General features: G+C 40.9%; 2 protein-coding genes across 2 annotated transcripts; one reads left to right on the plus strand and one right to left on the minus strand.

Moving 5' to 3' along the window:
• Positions 1-905: 905 nt before the first annotated feature.
• Positions 906-9,691, plus strand: LOC135496406 (uncharacterized). The gene is made up of 8 exons (XM_064785750.1): positions 906-950; positions 6,173-6,199; positions 6,570-6,800; positions 7,250-7,273; positions 7,852-8,073; positions 8,561-8,587; positions 8,979-9,035; positions 9,358-9,691. Exons 1-8 carry the CDS (start codon positions 914-916, stop codon positions 9,609-9,611), a joined length of 879 nt encoding a protein of 292 aa, XP_064641820.1. The 5' UTR covers positions 906-913; the 3' UTR covers positions 9,612-9,691.
• A 212-nt stretch (positions 9,692-9,903) lies between these two features.
• LOC135495889 (titin-like) lies at positions 9,904-19,920 on the minus strand. The gene is made up of 3 exons (XM_064784896.1): positions 19,787-19,920; positions 18,473-18,579; positions 9,904-18,158 (listed from the first exon to the last, which is right to left on the minus strand). Exon 3 carries the CDS (start codon positions 18,121-18,123, stop codon positions 12,811-12,813), a length of 5,313 nt encoding a protein of 1,770 aa, XP_064640966.1. The 5' UTR covers positions 18,124-18,158; positions 18,473-18,579; positions 19,787-19,920; the 3' UTR covers positions 9,904-12,810.
• Between the last annotated feature and the right edge of the window lie 135 nt (positions 19,921-20,055).

The following is a 20,055-nucleotide window of genomic DNA, read 5'->3' on the forward strand; positions in this document are numbered from 1 at the left end:
ATAACATCTTGACGTACAAGGTTTTTCCATTCACGCGACAAGAAGATCTATAGCTTGTGCCTTGCGTGTACACTGAATACCCAAGCTTTCTTTAACAATAAGTCGAGGTTGAAATCATGGAGCAAATTTGCGATACAGCGTTTCGAATTTGTTTTACATCTGAATGTACACCACCACCTCCTTTCCCGAGATAATACGCACATGTATGCCGTTTTCTTTTCCAGACTTGAGCTGCAGTAAATCACCTGGTACGTTGGTTTTGACTCTTTCGGTTGTCTGTGACGACTTCAGATTCACCCACTTGGTCCCATCGTCTCCAATGTTGTGTCTCGGTCAACCATCCGCTCAGCTTTGCTGAATATCTCCTGCCGATAATTAATTTCGTACAACAAGATTTCTGTCGACCGTTAGGTAAAACTGACATCTCTCTACAAAGATGCTTTAAAGGGAGTCTATAGGCATGAGCTTTGGTAGGTCATATAAGTGACACGGAGGTGCCGATAGGGGTCTCTCCTAAGTCAGTAAGTACATGTAAAGCACGAGGAATATATTTATGGCTGTATTGAATATGACCCAGTTCCCTCAACTGAGCATATTAGTCACCTGAAGACCACAAATTTGATCAACTAGCTCCTGCGTATATTTCCCTTTACTTAAAAAGGAATATCGATGACCTGCGATCGGGAAAAAATGTCATTCAAAAAATAGATATGTTTCATATTGCAGTGCCTGTGTGTGATTTCAAACAGACGCCAGGTGTCACTTGCCAACACCACGACGCTGCAAGCCATTACTACGTTTCTCTCTCGAGTTTTGCCAAGCTGACTGCAGTCGCCAGGTAGACTGCCTCGGTTATGAATATGTGGGTAAAATATGTTATCAGAAAAACTACATCTGTTCGGAGACTGAACTGATGAAAAAAACCCTGTACAGTGCCAACATTAGATCCGGTAAGTGTCTAAAACGCCAACGTATCGCTTTAAAGAGCTCCCTACCCCGACTATTTTCAGAGATGCGTATTACAGGCATCGTGGATTTGTCCATCAGATACAAGGAGTCACGTGATTTAATGACAAAAGGACGTAGTTCTCTTCTTGGATAAAGCATTCGCTGTCGCGAGGACGTACATGTAAGAAGTATGTGAGTAACTATGGGCTGAACTGACCTTTTGACCTAGTTTCGTGTGTCTTAGGAATGTACGTGTATGTTAAACCAGGTCACGGGAAACTAGGTCAAACGTCAATTCGTCCCAAAGTAACCCACACACTACTCATGAATGTGCTCTTACCTGGAATCGCCACGCGGAAGCACGGCTGATAAGGTCTTCAGGTGCTCATCCGTGTTAATTTCAGACATAGGTCCCTGCAAACAGGTATTCGGTTCTTCCTATAAATGAAAGAAATCATGAAATTTCTTCCTGAAAAGCAAAGAAAGGCAGTCGTTTCTTCCTATAAATGAAAGAAATCATATCAATTCTTCCTCAAAAGCAAAGAAAGGCAGTCGTTTCTTCCTATAAATGAAAGAAATCATGTCAATTCTTCCTCAAAAGCAAAGAAAGGCAGTCGTTTCTTCCTATGAATGAAAGAAATCATGTCAATTCCTCCTCAAAAGCAAAGAAAGGCAGTCGTTTCTTCCTATGAATGAAAGAAATCATGTCAATTCCTCCTCAAAAGCAAAGAAAGGCAGTCGTTTCTTCCTATGAATGAAAGAAATCATGTCAATTCTTCCTCAAAATCAAAGAAAGGTATTCGGTTCTTCCTATAAATGAAAGAAATCATGACATTTCTTCCTCAAAAGCAAAGAAAGGCTGTCGTTTCTTCCTATAAATGAAAGAAATCATATCAATTCTTACTCAAAAGCAAAGAAAGCGACTCGTTTCTTCCTATGAATGAATGAAATCATGTCAATTCTTCCCCAAAAGCAACGAAAGGCAGTCGTTTCTTCCTATCAATGAGAGAAATCATATCAATTCTTCCTCAAAAGCAAAGAAAGGCAGTCGTTTCTTCCTATGAATGAAAGAAATCATGTCAATTCTTCCTCAAAAGCAAAGAAAGGCATTCAGTTCTTCCTATAAATAAAAGAAATCATGCCAATTCTTCCTAAAAAGCAAAGAAAGGCAGTCGTTTCTTCCTATAAATGAAAGAAATAATATAAATTCTTTCTAAAAAGCAAAGAAAGGCAGTCGTTTCTTCCTTTAAATTAAAGAAACCATATCAATTCTTCCTCAAAAGCAAAGAAAGGCAGTCGTTTCTTCCTATAAATGAAAGAAATCATATCAATTCTTCCTCAAAAGCAAAGAAAGGCAGTCGTTTCTTCCTATGAATGAAAGAAATCATATCAATTCTTCCTCAAAAGCAAAGAAAGACAGTCGTTTCTTCCTATGAATGAAAGAAGTCATGTCAATTCTTCCTCAAAAGCAAAGAAAGGCGTTCGGTTCTTCCTATAAATGAAAGAAACCATGTCAATTCTTCCTCAAAAGTAAAGAAAGGCAGTCGTTTCTTCCTATGAATGAAAGAAGTCATGTCAATTCTTCCTCAAAAGCAAAGAAAGGCGTTCGGTTCTTCCTATAAATGAAAGAAACCATGTCAATTCTTCCTCAAAAGTAAAGAAAGGCAGTCGTTTCTTCCTATAAATGAAAGAAACCATGTCAATTCTTCCTCAAAAGCAAAGAAAGACAGTCGTTTCTTCCTATGAATGAAAGAAATCATATCATTTCTTCTTAAAAAGCAAAGAAAGGCAGTCGTTTCTTCCTATGAATGAAAGAAATCATATCAATTCTTCCTCAAAAGCAAAGAAAGACAGTCGTTTCTTCCTATGAATGAAAGAAGTCATGTCAATTCTTCCTCAAAAGCAAAGAAAGGCGTTCGGTTCTTCCTATAAATGAAAGAAACCATGTCAATTCTTCCTCAAAAGTAAAGAAAGACAGTCGTTTCTTCCTATGAATGAAAGAAGTCATGTCAATTCTTCCTCAAAAGCAAAGAAAGGCGTTCGGTTCTTCCTATAAATGAAAGAAACCATGTCAATTCTTCCTCAAAAGTAAAGAAAGGCAGTCGTTTCTTCCTATAAATGAAAGAAACCATGTCAATTCTTCCTCAAAAGCAAAGAAAGGCAGTCGTTTCTTCCTATGAATGAAAGAAATCATATCATTTCTTCTTAAAAAGCAAAGAAAGGCAGTCATTTCTTCCTATGAATGGAAGAAATCATGCCAATTCTTCCTCAAAAGCAAAGAAAGGCAGTCGTTTCTTCCTATGAATGAAAGAAATCATGTCAATTCTTCCTCAAAAGCAAAGAAAGGCAGTCGTTTCTTCCTATGAATGAAAGAAATCATGTCAATTCTTCCTCAAAAGCAAAGAAAGGCAGTCGTTTCTTCCTATGAATGAAAGAAATCATGCCAATTCTTCCTCAAAAGCAATGAAAGGCAGTCGTTTCTTACTTTTAATGAAAGAAATCATATCAATTCTTCCTCAAAAGCAAAGAAAGACAGTCGTTTCTTCCTATGAATGAAAGAAATCATATCATTTCTTCTTCAAAAGCAAAGAAAGGCAGTCATTTCTTCCTATAAATAAAAGAAATCATATCAATTCTTCCTCAAAACCAAAGAGAGGCAGTCGTTTCTTCCTATGAATGACAGAAATCATGTCAATCCTTCCTCAAAAGCAAAGAAAGGTATTCGGTTCTTCCTATCAATGAAAGAAATCATGACATTTCTTCCTAAAAAGCAAAGAAGGCAGTCGTTTCTTCCTATAAATGAAAGAAATCATATCAATTCTTCCCCAAAACCAAAGAAAGGCAGTCGTTTCTTCCTATGAATGACAGAAATCATGTCAATCCTTCCTCAAAAGCAAAGAAAGGTATTCGGTTCTTCCTATCAATGAAAGAAATCACGACATTTCTTCCTAAAAAGCAAAGAAGACAGTCGTTTCTTCCTATAAATGAAAGAAATCATATTAATTCTTACTCAAAAGTAACGAAAGGTAGCCGTTTCTTCCTATGAATGAAAGAAATCGTGAATTTTTCCACAAAAGCAAAGAAAGGTATTCGGTTCTTCCTATAAATTCGGTTCTTCTTATAAATGAAAGAAATCAAGACATTTCTACCTCAAAAGCAAAGAAAGGCTGTCGTTTCTTCCTATGAAGTAATGAAATCATGTCAATTCTTCCTCAAAAGCAAAGAAAGGCATTCAGTTCTTCCTATAAATGAAAGAAATCATGTCAATTCCTCCTCAAAAGCAAAGAAAGGCATTCGATTCTTTCTATAAATGAAAGAAACCATATCAATTCTTCCTCAAAAGCAAAGAAAGGCAGTCATTTCTTCCTATAAATGAAAGAAATCATATCAATTCTTCCTCAAAAGCAAAGAAAGGCAGTCGTTTCTTCCCATAAATTAAAGAAATCATGTCATTTCTTCCTAAAAAGCAAAGAAAGGCAGTCGTTTCTTCCTTTAAATGAAAGAAATCATGTCATTTCTTCCTAAAAAGCAAAGAAAGGCAGTCGTTTCTTCCCATAAATTAAAGAAATCATATCAATTCTTCCTCAAAAGCAAAGAAAGGAAGACATTTCTTCCTATAAATGAAAGAAATCTAATTATCAATTCTTCCTCAAAAGCAAAGAAAGTCAGTCATTTTTTCCTATAAATGAAAGAACTCATATCAATTCTTCCTCAAAAGCAAAGAAAGGCGGTCATTTCTTCCTATGAATGAAAGAAATCATGACATTTCTTCCTCAAAAGCAAAGAAAGGCATTCGGTTCTGCCTATAAATGAAAGACTGAAGAAATCATGCCAATTCCTCCTCAAAAGCAAAGAAAGGCATTCGTTTCTTACTTTTAATGAAAGAAATCATATCAATTCTTCCTCAAAAGCAAAGAAAGACAGTCGTTTCTTCCTATGAATGAAAGAAATCATATCATTTCTTCTTCAAAAGCAAAGAAAGGCAGTCATTTCTTCCTATGAATGGAAGAAATCATGCCAATTCTTCCTCAAAAGCAAAGAAAGGCAGTCGTTTCTTCCTATGAATGAAAGAAATCATGTCAATTCTTCCTCAAAAGCAAAGAAAGGCAGTCGTTTCTTCCTATAAATGAAAGAAATCATATCAATTCTTCCTAAAAAGCAAAGAAAGGCAGTCGTTTCTTCCTATAAATGAAAGAAATCATATCAATTCTTCCTCAAAAGTAAAGAAAGGCAGTCGTTTCTTCCTATGAATGAAAGAAATTATGTCAATTGACCGAAAGCACAGCTGATAAGGTATTCAAGTGCTCATCGGTGTTAATTTCAGACGTAGTTCCCTACAAACAGGTTTTCTTGTTCAAAATCTACCAATATTTCAACTGATTCAACTGAAGCCATTCCTATGTTTTTCTCGAGTTCTGCCAAGCTGACTGCAGTCGCCAGGTAGACTGCCTCGGTTATGAATATGTGCGTAAAATATGTTATCAGAAAAACTACCTCTGTTCGGAGACTGAACTGATGAAAAAAAACCTGTACAGTGCCAACATCCGGTAAGGGACCGTTTAAAAAGCCGACGTATCGCTCGAAAGAGCCCCCTTCCCCGACTATTTACAGAGATGCGTATTATAGGCATCGTGGATTTGTCCATCAGATGCCACGAGTCATGATTTAATGTCACAAGGACGTGGTTCTCTCCTAGGATAAAGCATTCGCTGTTGCGAGGACGTACATGTAAGTAGTATGTGGATGACTATGGGCTGAATTGACCTTTTGACCAAGTTTCGTGTGACTTAGGAACGTACATATATGTTATACCAGGTCACACGAAACTAGGTCAAAAGGTCAATTCATCCCAAAGTCACCCACACCTTACTCATGTATGTGCTCTTACCTGGAATCGCCACGCGAAAGCACGGCTGATAAGGTCTTCAGGTGCTCATCAGTTTTAATTTCAGACATAGGTCCCTGCAAACATGTTTTCTTGTTCAAAATCTACCATTTTTTTTAAACTGATCAAATATATTACCTTGATAATTATTCTGAAGGAAATTCTTAACAATCACTTTTGAACCTGACTGACCATTTCGGCGCTGATTTCAAGAAATTTTGTTGTTTCATGATTTGCATTATCCAGGTTATGTTGTACCACTGGGGAAGATAGCAGAAGCATTCTCAAGCAGTCCGAAATATGTGACTTAGTTTCATTTTTCATTCAACTTTTTTCCAGCCTCCTGTCCACTCATTCAGAAGCTAGGTGAGTCTCTCGAATATCCTGAGGCCCTCTATACTCTGTTAAAAAAATGACTACTCGGAGGTGTTTGGTTTCTTTGGAGCCTGTTTACTTGCTGTTATCTTTAGTCTGGGGAAATGTGGCTTGGGTCACCAAGTTACACCATGCTCTCATGAAATAAAAAAAACACAAGCTTTTGTGATGACGAATACTTTTGTGATCTGTCACTTATGGAAATGTTTTACATGCACGACTTTGGTGTATCATACTCCCAAGTATACAAGAGACGTCTAACCATCATCCATTCTGTAGAGGACTACCGAGAGCGGTTAAACACGATGTACGGATTACTTAGCAATATCTTGATTTCTCCTTTAACACGTTTCATTTGCAGGGAAGTCGAAATGTTTGTATAACCACGAATACGTCGTCTGCCGTTATGCACAGAAGCGCATCCTCGATGTCTCGCTGGCTACATGTTTTGCCCATTGCAGTGTGGACGTCCGTTGCATAGGTTTCCGGCGTGACGGGAATGCAGATCATTGTTATTTCGCAAAGCACCACTGCATCACTGCACAACTTACACATAGAGGAAACAAGAACTTTAACTTGTATATGAAAACTGGTAAGCTTGAGCGCCGCGCAAACGAGCGAATTAAGTCGATGCACAAAAAAGTATGATATCATGGCGAATGGCGCCGTCGCAGGTCGCAGCAACACTGTTGCTTGTTAATGCTTGCCGCTTCAGCCTTGTTAGCTAAGCTATTAGGTGCATTTCTGGGCGTATTGCTCTGCATGATGAATATGGGAAGCAAATGTATACCATAAAAACGCAGAAACCTGGACTACAAAGAAACATTTGCCAAGTTCTCGTTTAAATGTGTAGAAAAGGACCCAAATACACCCGTTGATAACCATGCCATGTCCTCAGAGAGGGACATCAGGAGAAAACTTGGTTTTGTCGAATGCACCGATTCGCATTCGTTGAGCGCTCAAACAGAGTCAAGATGAATTTTCCTTGTCAATCTTTTATAATCTCTTGCCGCGACTGACCTCTCCAACTGTCTTTTACAGATAACCAATGTAGTTTGTCGCCACGTAAGTAGATAGCAGGCAGGTATCGCAACTCCTGAGAACAACGAAGAACGAGTTACGAATAGTCTGGGCTACAGACCACGGGAATTTTAAGTTTCTTTTCGAATGATGGTTAAGAGATATAAAACTGATCTTCCGGTTATATTAGCCTCTATCAAATAACTTATCTAGCCTCGTCCCAAGTCATTGCACCTCCGCCAATTCCTGAGGGAAGGTTGGATTGTTGCTTCGTTGATCGGAGCGATCGACCAGGAAGGCGCATGGTTTTACCAGGCTGCAAAATATCAAACTAATACATTTCTATTCACGACCCTGCGTGTTTCATCTGAACCTTTTCGACCTCTGCAAAAATATGAAAAGTAGCCCTCACTGATGATTCATTCGGTCTGACCAGGTCATCAGCATCCCATTCCCCAACAGCACTAGCAGGCCTTCGGATGGTTGAGTGTAGTTCAGAACGATACATTAAAACAGATGTCTGCTATGGGAGGATGCATTATCCAGGCCATGCTGCACATCCTTACAAAAGGTGAAATGCACATGAAGGTGAAATAAACGTTTTATTTTCTCCCTCCTTGCAGTTCCGGTTTGCGATTTCCAACCAACTCCTGGCGTTCACTGTGACGGCTACAACATCAAGACGAACTCGGGTGTCACTCTTGAGTTCTGCCAAACAGAATGCACCAACCGTATCTACTGTCTTAGCTTTGAATTCAGGAAAGGGGTCTGTTACTTGAAAAGACACTGTCCTGACAATAAACTTCTGAAGACTGACGAGAACTACAATAGGAACATTAAAGCAGGTTATTAATGGAAATAATCTATATTCCGTAGCATGATAATCACTGAATTGGAAGCTGTTATGATGGTCATTTTGCCCAATTTATGTAATTTCAGAGATTTCGAAAAGCAAAATTGTCGAGCTTTCCCGTAATAGTTCTCATGGAAGACTGTAAATTGTTCCACTTGCTTTTGCTTCATTTGAACATAGTACTGGCATTGGTCATGCCTATACCGACAATCAGAGTGAGATTGCCAGAAACCCCAATTACCAATTTAGTAAACATCATCCTGGCACCAGTTGTTTACAATATACTACGACTCTTGATAATTCATTTTGTATACGACATAGAAGTAAAAAAAGCCTGATCTCAGGATGAGTGATCATGGACTGATTCCATTGAGTTCCACTACAGTTTACAATGCAGCCATCAGGAATGAGCCAGGAATAAGGCCCTTTTTTCAGGAGAACATCCAGTTTGATTTGGTCCTGTCTTTGCTTTTTTCCAGACCCCTGTCTGATCAGACCCTCATCAGGTAAGTTTTTAAGCAATTGGCCCGACGAGTTTAGAGCATAAAATCATGACAAGCAAAGGTTGCTGAATGATCCGGTGGTTGCCAATAGTACATGTAGTGATAAAATATTCCAATTTTGTGGATCTTTAACCCAGAGTAATGAAGGCGCCATCTGATAAACTACTCTTGTGCATAATGCAAAGGCAGATGCACTATGAGAAAAAGTTGCCTGTGTGCACTAGTATTGGTGGTGATTGAAGGATTGATTGATTATATTGGTTGAGATTCTTGGTCACGTGACCAGTTGTCTAGTCCTCCTTGGGACGCGATGAATGCCTCAATATTACAAGGTTCAGAGATTGCAAATACATGGTGCGTCCTTTCCCTCAAAACTTACTTTAATTCATTCTAGTCTCGCCGTCTTCAACGACGACCACTACCGTTTCACCGAGCTTGAAACCACCATCAAGTAAGTGACATTAAAATGAAGGAGCTCGTCTTTAAAGGCCTCCGCTGTTCATTCATTTTTAAGCGAATTTGAAAATTTCAAATAGCGTAAATATGTACCACTTCAGCATTGTCGTTGTGAAGTCAGATACAAATACTATAAATACAATTTACCAAGTTTCAGCAAATTCTTTTGCACGACAACTGTACTACGGCTTTGCGTATAACTGCATCTCTATTTTCCTGGACCATTTGTAAAATAATACAAAAGGCGTACCCCACTAGATTTTTCTGACAGGTAAAATTAGAAAATACTCTTAATAACTGGAACCTTTTTTCTCTAGGCGTCAGTTTTGCCATGTTGACCGTTGCGAAGACAGCAGCACCGCTGGTCGCTCCAACCAAGTCGTCGAAGGTCTTGGACTTGGACGCGTGCCTACGGGAATGCATCAATCTTAGCGCCAATGTCGGTACCGTCTGCAAGGAATTAGTGTTTCTCGAAGCACACAAGGGATGCTATGTGTATGACTTCGTGACGCCGCCATTTGCGCGTCCAATACCCAATGGACAAATACGTTACGTCTTGAAAGGTCCTTGATAAACGTGACATATCGTATTCAGATGACAGAAACATTCTGTGACTAGCATTATGACAGGCAACAGAGGCTGTGTCTTAATTTAGTTTATCCGGTAACCTTTAGATGTTGTATGTATCAAAAACGTATGACTTCAGAGGAAGTCATACTTCGAAGTTATTACGTTTTGGTATAATGGATATTTAAACGATGACACACGGAATATAATTCGAAGAATTCTGATCAGTAGTCTGCGCTTCAGAGTGCCAGCAGTCAAAGACAATTAAAGGAATAAAAGAATTGACAGTAACTGGTATATTTTCAGTTGTCAAGGAGACATTTCAGTTGCTCGTGTGACGTGTAACATTCTCTGGTTAAAATCCTCGTCTAATTCTATTAAATTCTGTACATGATTCGTTTTGACATGCAATGTTTTCTGCCGAGCACTACTAGGATATGCTTCGATCACTCAAATACACGATACACGTCGTGGGGTCAGTTGAACTTTGCACCATAAATGAAATGGTCCAGGGACCATGTGCTCACCTCAGGTAATTTAATGCATGTCATTTGCCGTGGATATGGAGAGAACAGCTCCCCAGAGGTGAGCTAAAAAGATATAATTCGTCCTTCTGCGTAAGAGTTTTTTTTGGTTCCTTCTGTAAGGACGCGATTCAGAGCTCACGTTTTCACATGTAACGTGTCACTAGTCACTTTTTATGCGTGACATGAAGAACGAACAAGTCAATTCCTGTCCGCACAATATCAAGTCCGAGAGGGCTGGGCATTTGGCCTGAGGTGGATTCCATTTCCAAAGGATCAAGATGATGCTGCGGTCACCCTACCATAGGCGGGGATCAGCGACATGGGCAGATTCAAAGACGTATTAAGAAGTGCAGGACACATTTGTATTATTTTCAGCTGCAGATATTTATTGAACATACATTACTATTGGTTACATGATATTTCTTGTCAAAGCCAAAATTGCAGGAGCGGTTTCCGATCAAAGACAACATTATTTTATTCCTATACAGATACTCATATGGGTTCCTACCTGAACACCTGCAAAAGTAATCACCATGATTATGCATGGGCGAATTCGCGTAGAATAAAATAACTTTGTCTTTCATCGGAGGCGAACATTAATATCCCCCCCCCCCCCGCTGGGTGTTTAGCGCAAGGCGTAGTTACATACACTAAGGTGAACAATGTTACATTTGGTGTACAATTTCTCTTGTCTGGGGCCAAGCAATTAAATATAAATTTTAACAGAATACGCCTATATATCCACTGAATGCTTCTCGCTGCATCGTTTTGGATACGGTTAGGAAGGCTTCTGTCAAACTATGTGTATACATGAATCATTGTTGATAGTACAATAGCAACACATTTGTAATTAAAACGATCCGATGTTTGATACAACCGAGTATGAATTAGTCTCTAACCTGCGGTAGTTGTTAAAATCTGAACGCATATTTTGGACGCTGGACGCTAAGTTTTGCATCATTGGATTGCACCACCTGCATTCAATAAATCTCCCCTCCAGTCATATAAATTGAGTGGGCCTTATCGAAGTGACCGGGCTGGACTGGAACAGTTTGGGACTTTTAGTAGCATGTCTCTCTTCTCAAGACAAAGACCTCTTGAGGCCAGTGTAGGGCCCACTCTAACATACGACATGACTAAACAACAGACATGACAGAGGAAAAGATTGCTAAATGGTTGAAGAACTAGACCCAATATAATATTGGAGTAACTATATAATCACTTGGGTAGCCAATCAGGAGCCAAATATCGGTACAAAAAAAAATTGTGGCTATCTTTAGCCGGTATTGAATTAGTTCATATTCAGCATCCCATATAGATAGTCACATGACAGTAATGTGACCGAAGGTGTAGCAAAAAATAGATGAAAATAAAGCTACCAACGCAAAATAAGTGCTCTTACAAAGCTATCATCACTAAAATGCGCAATCGGAAGAGCCAACCTTGGGCGATCTCGAGATTGCCGCGCAATTAAAGGATTCTAAAAACGCGCAGCGCAATCTTCAGATAGCGCTAATCGGTAATTGGCGCAGAAGAACTGCACTGTTCAGCCGCGAGTTTCAGCAGCGGTTCTGTCACGTTTCATAAAACTTCCCCGAAAATAAGTCTTTGATAGCTGATTAATACGATTTTTACAGAGGATAATCTTCATAATATTTATAACGATATATAGATTTTTCTATCTAGTTGGACAACCGTATCAATCATCTTCTTTTTGAGCGAAGAAGCGAGGATTTTCTCAAAATTATGACAAAATTTTGTCATCAACCCCGTCTTAAAAGACCCAGTAAAAATTGACAACATTCTTTCTTTACCGATAATTGGTTCGACAAATAAGCGAAGGTTATTCTTAACCTGTGTCACACAACATTATGTTAGTGAGTAAAAAATGACGTCATCGTGGTTAGAGAAGTTGCCCGAAAACGGCGCGTGGCCGGCTGACTGAGTATGCCTAATATCAAATTTGAAGAGTCTATAAGGACGAATAATGACGAAACTCTGGCGTTTTTCACATCCCAGGTGGTGGCATCTGTACTGACCACCACTATACAATATTCTTCTTACTAAAAACACTACAGTGGCTTACCACTGTGTTCATCCCTTACTACCAAGAAGTTGAGCATGTTCTTCCTGTCGGTATAGCAGGGTCTGTTTATTACCCGCTTCTACAGTGTTTTTTCCTTGTCGTTGTTTTGCCGCTTTTACAATATCAAAAGTATCATGAGAAATCCTTTTTTGGGGATTGACACCGGTTATACATGTATTATTACTTCATACAATGAATAGCCACAAAATCGCAACGAGACCAATAAGTTCAATACATTTTCGGCAAAATCTCACTTTTACAAACTTCTATTATGGTCAAACTTGGGAAACCCTGCCATCATATACACTTTATTCTAAGCATTACATGTAGTCCATGATATAAGTATTTCCTCTCTAAAGCGAAAGCCTATATATTGAGGTAAAGGCATTGCACCCCTCCTCCATCTTAATTTCAGTGACCCTCTTTGTTTCAACTGTTCAACGTCTGTCTATACAAACATGTCATCTGTCACGTGTCGTTACGTCGAAGGTACGTCATACAGTCTTTATTAACTTTGGTCATGTTGACGTATTTTGTATGAACTCTACTTGGTATGTTCCTCAGACCGTCTATCAAATAGACAACGTCTTTTAATGCTGAAAACCGAAAAAACCTTTGCAGCTCTTGAAAAAGCTCTGGAAAGGATGCCTCCTTCTGAAGCTGGCTGCTGCATCCTGAAACGACGGTCGATTTTGGGCGCTCTGTGCCTGATTGATCACGTCCCTGAAATCGTCAAACGGGTCATAACCATCAGCTGCCATGTCACACAATGTTTTGGCATGTGCCTTAACGTTTTCCAGTTGAATGATTCTCTGTTGATAGCCTGGGTGCGCTTCAGCCCTCTCAGCCCTGATCAGAATATTAAGGTACTCGACGGTCGAAAGTGGGTTGGGCCTCAAAGCGATTTCGTTCAGTCTTTCAAGGCCCCGCCTGACTTCAGATGTCATGAAGAGAACCTTCACTTCCAAATTATAGAAATCCTCCAATATCTTATTTGTGAGTTTCTCTGCATTTAACTTCTCCCCCTGTGCTTTCTCATAACGCTTCTTTAGCTCTTCTGCCGTCTTCTTGACTGTAACAGTCTCAACCACAATCCTGAAAGGTACATTGCGGTGCATGCTCCAGATGCAGTTTTTCGCGCAGATCCTACAGTTTCCGTCAGAATTCATTGCCGAGCAGCTTCTTTTATCGGCATCATTTGGAATATAACACGGGAAGTGACAGGTCCGGTTGCAAGTAATACAATTGGTTACATGCTGGCCGGGATTCAATTTCACCTCAACCATTTTGTGCTCTTGTACGGAGTACCAGAAATTCTTGTTCTTCTCAATATCAGCCTCATGTTGCCTGACGACATTAATTTCAACTCTATACTGCTCAAGTGTGTTGAGGCCAACGTGGATTTCCTGCTGAATTCCCGTCACATAAACTTCTAACTGCTGCCTCTCGTCTAACACTTCTTTCGTTAGATTCAGACTCTTTCCTTCAACGGTTGAGAGGTCATGAAGAAACTTTCTGAAACTCACTACTCCCATCTTCCAAAACATCTGATCAAACTCATTGTCCTCAGTGTCATTCTTGGCAAACAAGGCCGAATTGTTGAACTTGTAGTGCGATTTGTACGGAATCTTTGCTTCGCTTGTGCTTGCGAGAACAGGCGGCCGCTGGCTATCGCTGAAGGTAATCATGAGGAATATGTTGTCTGCAATGTCTTTACCGAAGAGGGAAAGAATAGAATCGAAGATGTACTTCTGGGTTGGGGTAAGTCTGGGAAGTGATGACTGGGCCACGAAACCAATAGCATCGATGTGATCAACACCGTATTCCTTCCTTCGGAAGAGATGTCCGATTGATTCTATGATTAGTCTGTCATTGTTAATCCCTCCTGTGTCTCCAAACCCTGGTGTGTCAATGATCGTCAGTGTGAAGGGTATCTTAAAGATGTTGTGATGATAAATTGTGTAGACTGTGATCATCTTAGTTTGGCTCTGGTGCTGTGTTTCAAATAGCCCACTTTCTTCCACCAGTCTGAATCTGTTTTCCTCTGTCCACTCCACTCCAATGACATAATTAAATAAGCCATTGATAAGGGTCGATTTTCCTGCTCCAGTTGCCCCTACCACAAGAAGAACCTTTTCCGGCTTTGGAATGGCTGGCTTAGGCCCAAACTCGTACCTTCGTATTCTTTCTTCCTTGTGCATCATATTCAAATGCAAAGGAACTTGATATAGAGGCATGCCTTTATCTGACGTGACAGGTGTACTAATGCTGATGATATGTTCACGATAAATTTGGCCTCTTGTTCTAGACTCTGTATGAAATGGACCACCAATCTCACTTGAACAGCTGGAGACAGTTGGGGTGTGGGCTTTGATCCGAAGTAAATATGCCGTTGCTGGATGAAGATTCATGAGTGTGTACTCACGCGACAAACCAGGAACTTCGATCATCTCCCAGTCCAAAACTTCTCGACTGAATACCTTGTATTCAAGGGTGAAGTGAGTAACATGCGACTCATCTGTTTCTGCGTCCCAAACAACGGACATCGATTTTTGCGTAGGTTTTTGTTCAGGAGCCAGCGATGGTGTTCCGGGACATGGTGGTGGTCTCACAACAGGCAATGATTCAAAAGAGACGGCGCTTTCCGCCAGTTCAGTCGAACCAGGTGCAGTTTGCATGTAGCTTTCACTGCAATCGCCATGGTAAATCTGTCCATCTTTTGTATTTGCTAAAATACGAATCTGGTACAGAGTGCTCGGTTCAAGATTTTCAATAGTAAACCATGTGTCCGAATTTTCAGTCTGAACGGTTGTCCAAGATTCGTCTGGAATTCCATTAGGTTTGTCGCTGATAACTCTGTAGCTGAGAGTGAAGTGTGTTACACTGGAAGCATCCCCGTCCACTTTCCATGCTAGTGTCAAGGTATTGTGGTTCTCTGGGCCAATGCGGGCTGGTCTACATGGTATTGGAGGCATCTGGTCGGGGCTTGTTTGGAGTACATCAGAGGTGAAGATGATATCACTGGTTTGACTCGGAGGGCTCTGCTCTTGAACTGTATTTGAAGCAACACGAAACTGGTAAGGAGTCTTTGGGAGAAGACCTTCAACCGTATAGGCTTTGTCTGTGTCCTCTGTTTCAACGGTGAACCAGTGATCTTTTTCGCCAGCAACCTTGTACGTCAGCGTAAAGTGGGTAACATGTGAAGGATTTCCGGGAACCGCCCAAGTAAGCTGGATACAGTTATGTCCAGGAGCTCCCAATGCCTTAGGCTTCTTTGGTATGGGTGGGTTGGAGAATGTTTTCGCTTGCATACTCCCAGGATCCGTGGTTGTCCACATGGTGTCACTAACACTACTCGGGAGACTTTGACCATAATCTGTATTTGAAGCGATACGGAACTGGTAGGGAGTGTTGGGCATGAGGCATTCCACTGTAAATTTCTTTCCCGTGTCGTTTGTCTCAACAGCGATCCAGTGACCTTTTTCTCCAACAATTTTGTAAGTCAAGGTGAAGTGGGTAATATTTCTAGTGTTGCCATGTACCTTCCAGCCCAATGTAAGACAGTTATAGCTTGCCGTTCCAGCAACGTATGGTGTGTTGGGTATTGGGAGCCCATGACCAGCACTAAGCAGATGACCATAATTGGTTTTCGAGGTTTTTGCTGTCGTTAATTTTGCTATCTTACTTGGTGGACTCTGACCGTCATCAGTGTGGCATGCAACACGGAATTCGTAAGTAGTCCCTGGGTCAAGGTGTTCAACTCTATAGCTTGTTTCTGCGTCGTCAGTCGTTATGGTCATCCAACTGCCCTTATCGCTCGACCTCTTATAGGTCAACGTGTAGTGGGTAATGTATGATCGATCCCCCATGACTTCCCACTTTAAGGGTACACTGTCCCAGGTAACGGGCCCTGCAGCGGTCGGTTTACCAAGCTTTGGGTGTCGAGGTTTCCAATCATTCATATTCCTTGTATGGTTACTGGTACGAGGACTGCATTTCATACTGGTTGTGGAAATGACATCGCTCAGTGGACTCGGAGTGCTCTGATCTCGATCAGTGTTCGATGCAACTCGAAACTGATAGGCGGTGCAAGATTCGAGGTTTCCAATTGTGGTATGCGAATCTTTCGTATCAAAAAATACCCAAGGGCCTTTTCCCACTTGCTTATAACTTAAAGTGTAGTGAGTAATATGTGCAGAGCCATCAGGAACATTCCAGTACAAAGGTACATGATTGTGGCTGACAGAACCGGCAAGTTGTGGTTTGAGGGGACGTGGGGCAATATTTTGAGCATTTCTAATCGTTGTGATGACTTCACTGAAGACACTTGGTTTACTTTGTTCCCGATGTGTGTGAGAAATAATACCAAACTGATAGCTGGTTTCTGGGCGAAGGTATTTAACAGCACAACTAGTGGATGCATTTTCTGTCTTAAAGAGCGACCACTTGCAATTGCCATTGTCGGAGGCATCTTTACAGATGACGGTGAAGTGGGTGATATGCAGGCCGCTACTGTTGATTTTCCAGGATAGTGGGACACTTTTGTCGGTAACTATTCCTGCCAGAATAGGTCTATCTGGTACAGGTGCTCTGGTTCCAGGTTTAATGCTTGTACATATCAGGTCGCTAATTAGGCTAGGTGGACTGCTTCCTTTCTTACTATTGGAAGACACACAGAAACGAAAAGAAGTTTCAGCACTGAGGTTACCAATAACGCAGTTGCATTCGGAACCTTTAGTGTCAAAGGTATCCCATTTCCCTGCGGATCCCAGACTGACACCTTGGTCGACCGCTTTGTAGGTTACTGTGTAATGGGTAACAGATGATGTGTCACCATTTACAACCCACATCAGGGGCACACTGGAATGTGTAGGCTGTCCCGCAAGTGTTGGTTTCTCTGGTGCAGGGCCCCTTGATAAATTTGGAACGTTCTTAGATGCTTCAATTTCTACGGATTGGTTCCAGGTCGTACTGGTAGTATTGCTCGGCTCACTAGGTGCAACTCGTCCTTTTGCTGTGTTTGAAGAATCACGAGTCGGAGGTACACTGCCTGGATGTGTTGACGGTCCTGAAAGGGTTTCATGCTGTGGAGTAGGACCCCGAGATGGATCCTTAGCGTCAATAGTACTGTTCCCGATGAAATCATCCAGGTCGCTTGTCAAACTCCTTCCTTCGGCTTTGTTTGAGGAATCCTGGGACTGAGTCAGAAACTCTTTAGTTGGCGACCCTGAAAATTGTGAGTTGCCCCTGGATAGATTTTCAACGTAATTGAATGTTTCAACTTCCTCCACCCTTTTTGAAGAATCATCGAATTGAGTCGGTGGCACACTAGTCAGAGTTTGCAATGCCGAAAGTGGTGAATTGTCCCGGGGTAGATTTTGAATTACCTCAGATGATTCAACTCCTACCATACTGGTATCCGTTCCGTTGGTGGCACTTTCCTCATTAGGTGAACTATGTACTTCATTTGGGTTTGAAGTGTCTTGGAACGGAGTCTGCGGATAACTTGCGAGTGTTGGCGACCCTGCAAGGGGGATAAGACCCCTGGATACAGTTTGCACATCCTCATCAGATGTTGCATCTTGTGCTATATCATTCCTGGTTGTTTTGATGATATTGCTTAGCTCACTGGGCTGACTTTGGTCTTCTTTTGTGTTTGCAGAAACTTTGAACTGATACGAAGTATCCGGCAGCAGGTCACAAATGTAAAATTCGGTGGCTGCATCCTTGGTAACTAAGCTTTTCCATGAAGGTGCATTAGGTTTGTCATCAACTGCGCTGTAATATATGATGTAGTTGGTAATATTTGATACATTACCATTGACTTCCCAAGAAATTGATAAGCTGGTGTCAGTCACATCAGAAGACAGGGTTGGCTTTTCAGGAATAGGTAGGGACTCCATGTTCTTCAATGGCCTCGATCTTTGAAGTAGCAACGCTGAAAAGTGGGAAAGACCTTCTAAAATGTATATTCAGCCTGAAGATCCAGGCATACCAGGGCGGTAACGCCCTTAGCTTAAGAATTAGACCTTTTCAAAAAAAAGGATTTGAACTACGATGTACTTTCGTTCTTGTATTGATAAAGAGAAATACAATTTGAAATATGCGGTTTATAGACGTATGCTTTAGGTCTTATATACAAATAATCGTGACACTGGCACTTATACACTGGCCGAGAGAACACTGTGACCACCAAATTACTTCCTTTATAAAATAGGGCAGAAGCTAACTGGCAACCTTTTTGATTCTTACCTTCAAGAGCACTGATATGAGCTACGCATATATGGTGTAAATTTCTGGTGTGGAATATCTTTGGTTTGCTAGTCACGTTATACTAGACTGCAGAAGTTAGTCGGTCACTGTAATGAAAATATAAAAACTATGTACCGGTACCTTGGTTGCTCACCAAATCAATGGCTCAATGTGCGACCCCAGTTAAGTTGCAGTCAGTTTCAGTAAGTTGCATTATGTATGAATGAAGATTATATACGTACAGTTCTTTCTCAAATGAACCCCCGGAAAAATTGTCATTACATGTATACCTATATTGTATGTAGGAGTGAAAGGTATCCTTCTGCAGATACCCACAGCCTTCCATACACATCAGAGGGATTAAAGCAGCATACCAGAATCCTTCAGTTGTCCCTAAGACACTCAATTACAGGCACTTTTAAACTGTTACACCTGTCAAAGACTGACAAATTACGCTCGACACAGGTTTTTTCCATACATCACCTTATTTCAACAAACCAATGAGAAGCGCCACCGATTACGCCAGGCCGGGCCAATTAATCGGAACGCGGGTTCGAAACTGCGGGGAGTTTGCCATGTTTAAAGGGACAACTTGTGTGTGGAGATAATAGGCCTACCCCTGCTCGCCAACATGCGCCGCTACGTGTGTCACACTTTGGCTGGTTTGGCCATGGGCTATGAATTTCAGAATGCCCACACGATTACATTCTCTTGTGCATTGCAATTAAATGATTTATCAATAATCCTGCTTGGAGACTAAGTCACATTCCTGATGGAAGTTACTTCTGCATGAAAAGCCAACATATGTAACGCCCTAGTTGCCCCTTTAATATCAGATTCGATGAACCAGATAGCTTTCATTATATATGCTTGATTGTACGTCGATATCCACACAAGCAGAACCAATTTGCCCCAAAATGATTTCAACTTTTCATCATCGTTGGAATGAAAAGCATACACAGTGCCTGTAAAGGGGGAGTGTCAATCGCGGCGAAGCCAATTTCATACTCCCACTTGCGACCATCGGCATCAGCGTTTTGTATTGTATTATTATTATTCTGGGACAGAGTTACTCAACATCACAAGAAGGCAATCTTTCTTGTGTCATCGAGTGGTTCCAATACATCAGCCCATATATACCAATACAAGTCTATGACTATTAAACGCCATGCTTCGGGCAAAAGGATTCATCGAATCTAACATCTGATACAACAGCCTATATTATATACGTGTCTACGCATATACCTCTTCGTTCGCCCTTCAATTTCACCAGCCACAAAGGATTCGTGCGAATAGAAAAGAAACTGTACCTACCAGTATTGCTTCCCTATATACTATACAAGTCCTACGACTAGGACGGCCGTATAGGCTACTAAGTATTTTCTCAATTTGATGAGAAGGACGACCTTCTTCGGAGAAGCTATCGTGCCGGCCTGAGATTTATATCAATTATGTGAACAACGGATACGGATTCGTTGAATCTGTAGACAGAGCATGCGCTGTTGCGCCAACCAGCTATAGACATATACATAGCCTAGTGACGTCTATAGACTACCACGTGACATATATATCGCTGCTAAAGG

Source organism: Lineus longissimus, chromosome 11 (assembly GCF_910592395.1).
Source record: "Lineus longissimus chromosome 11, tnLinLong1.2, whole genome shotgun sequence".
NCBI lineage: Eukaryota > Metazoa > Nemertea > Pilidiophora > Heteronemertea > Lineidae > Lineus > Lineus longissimus.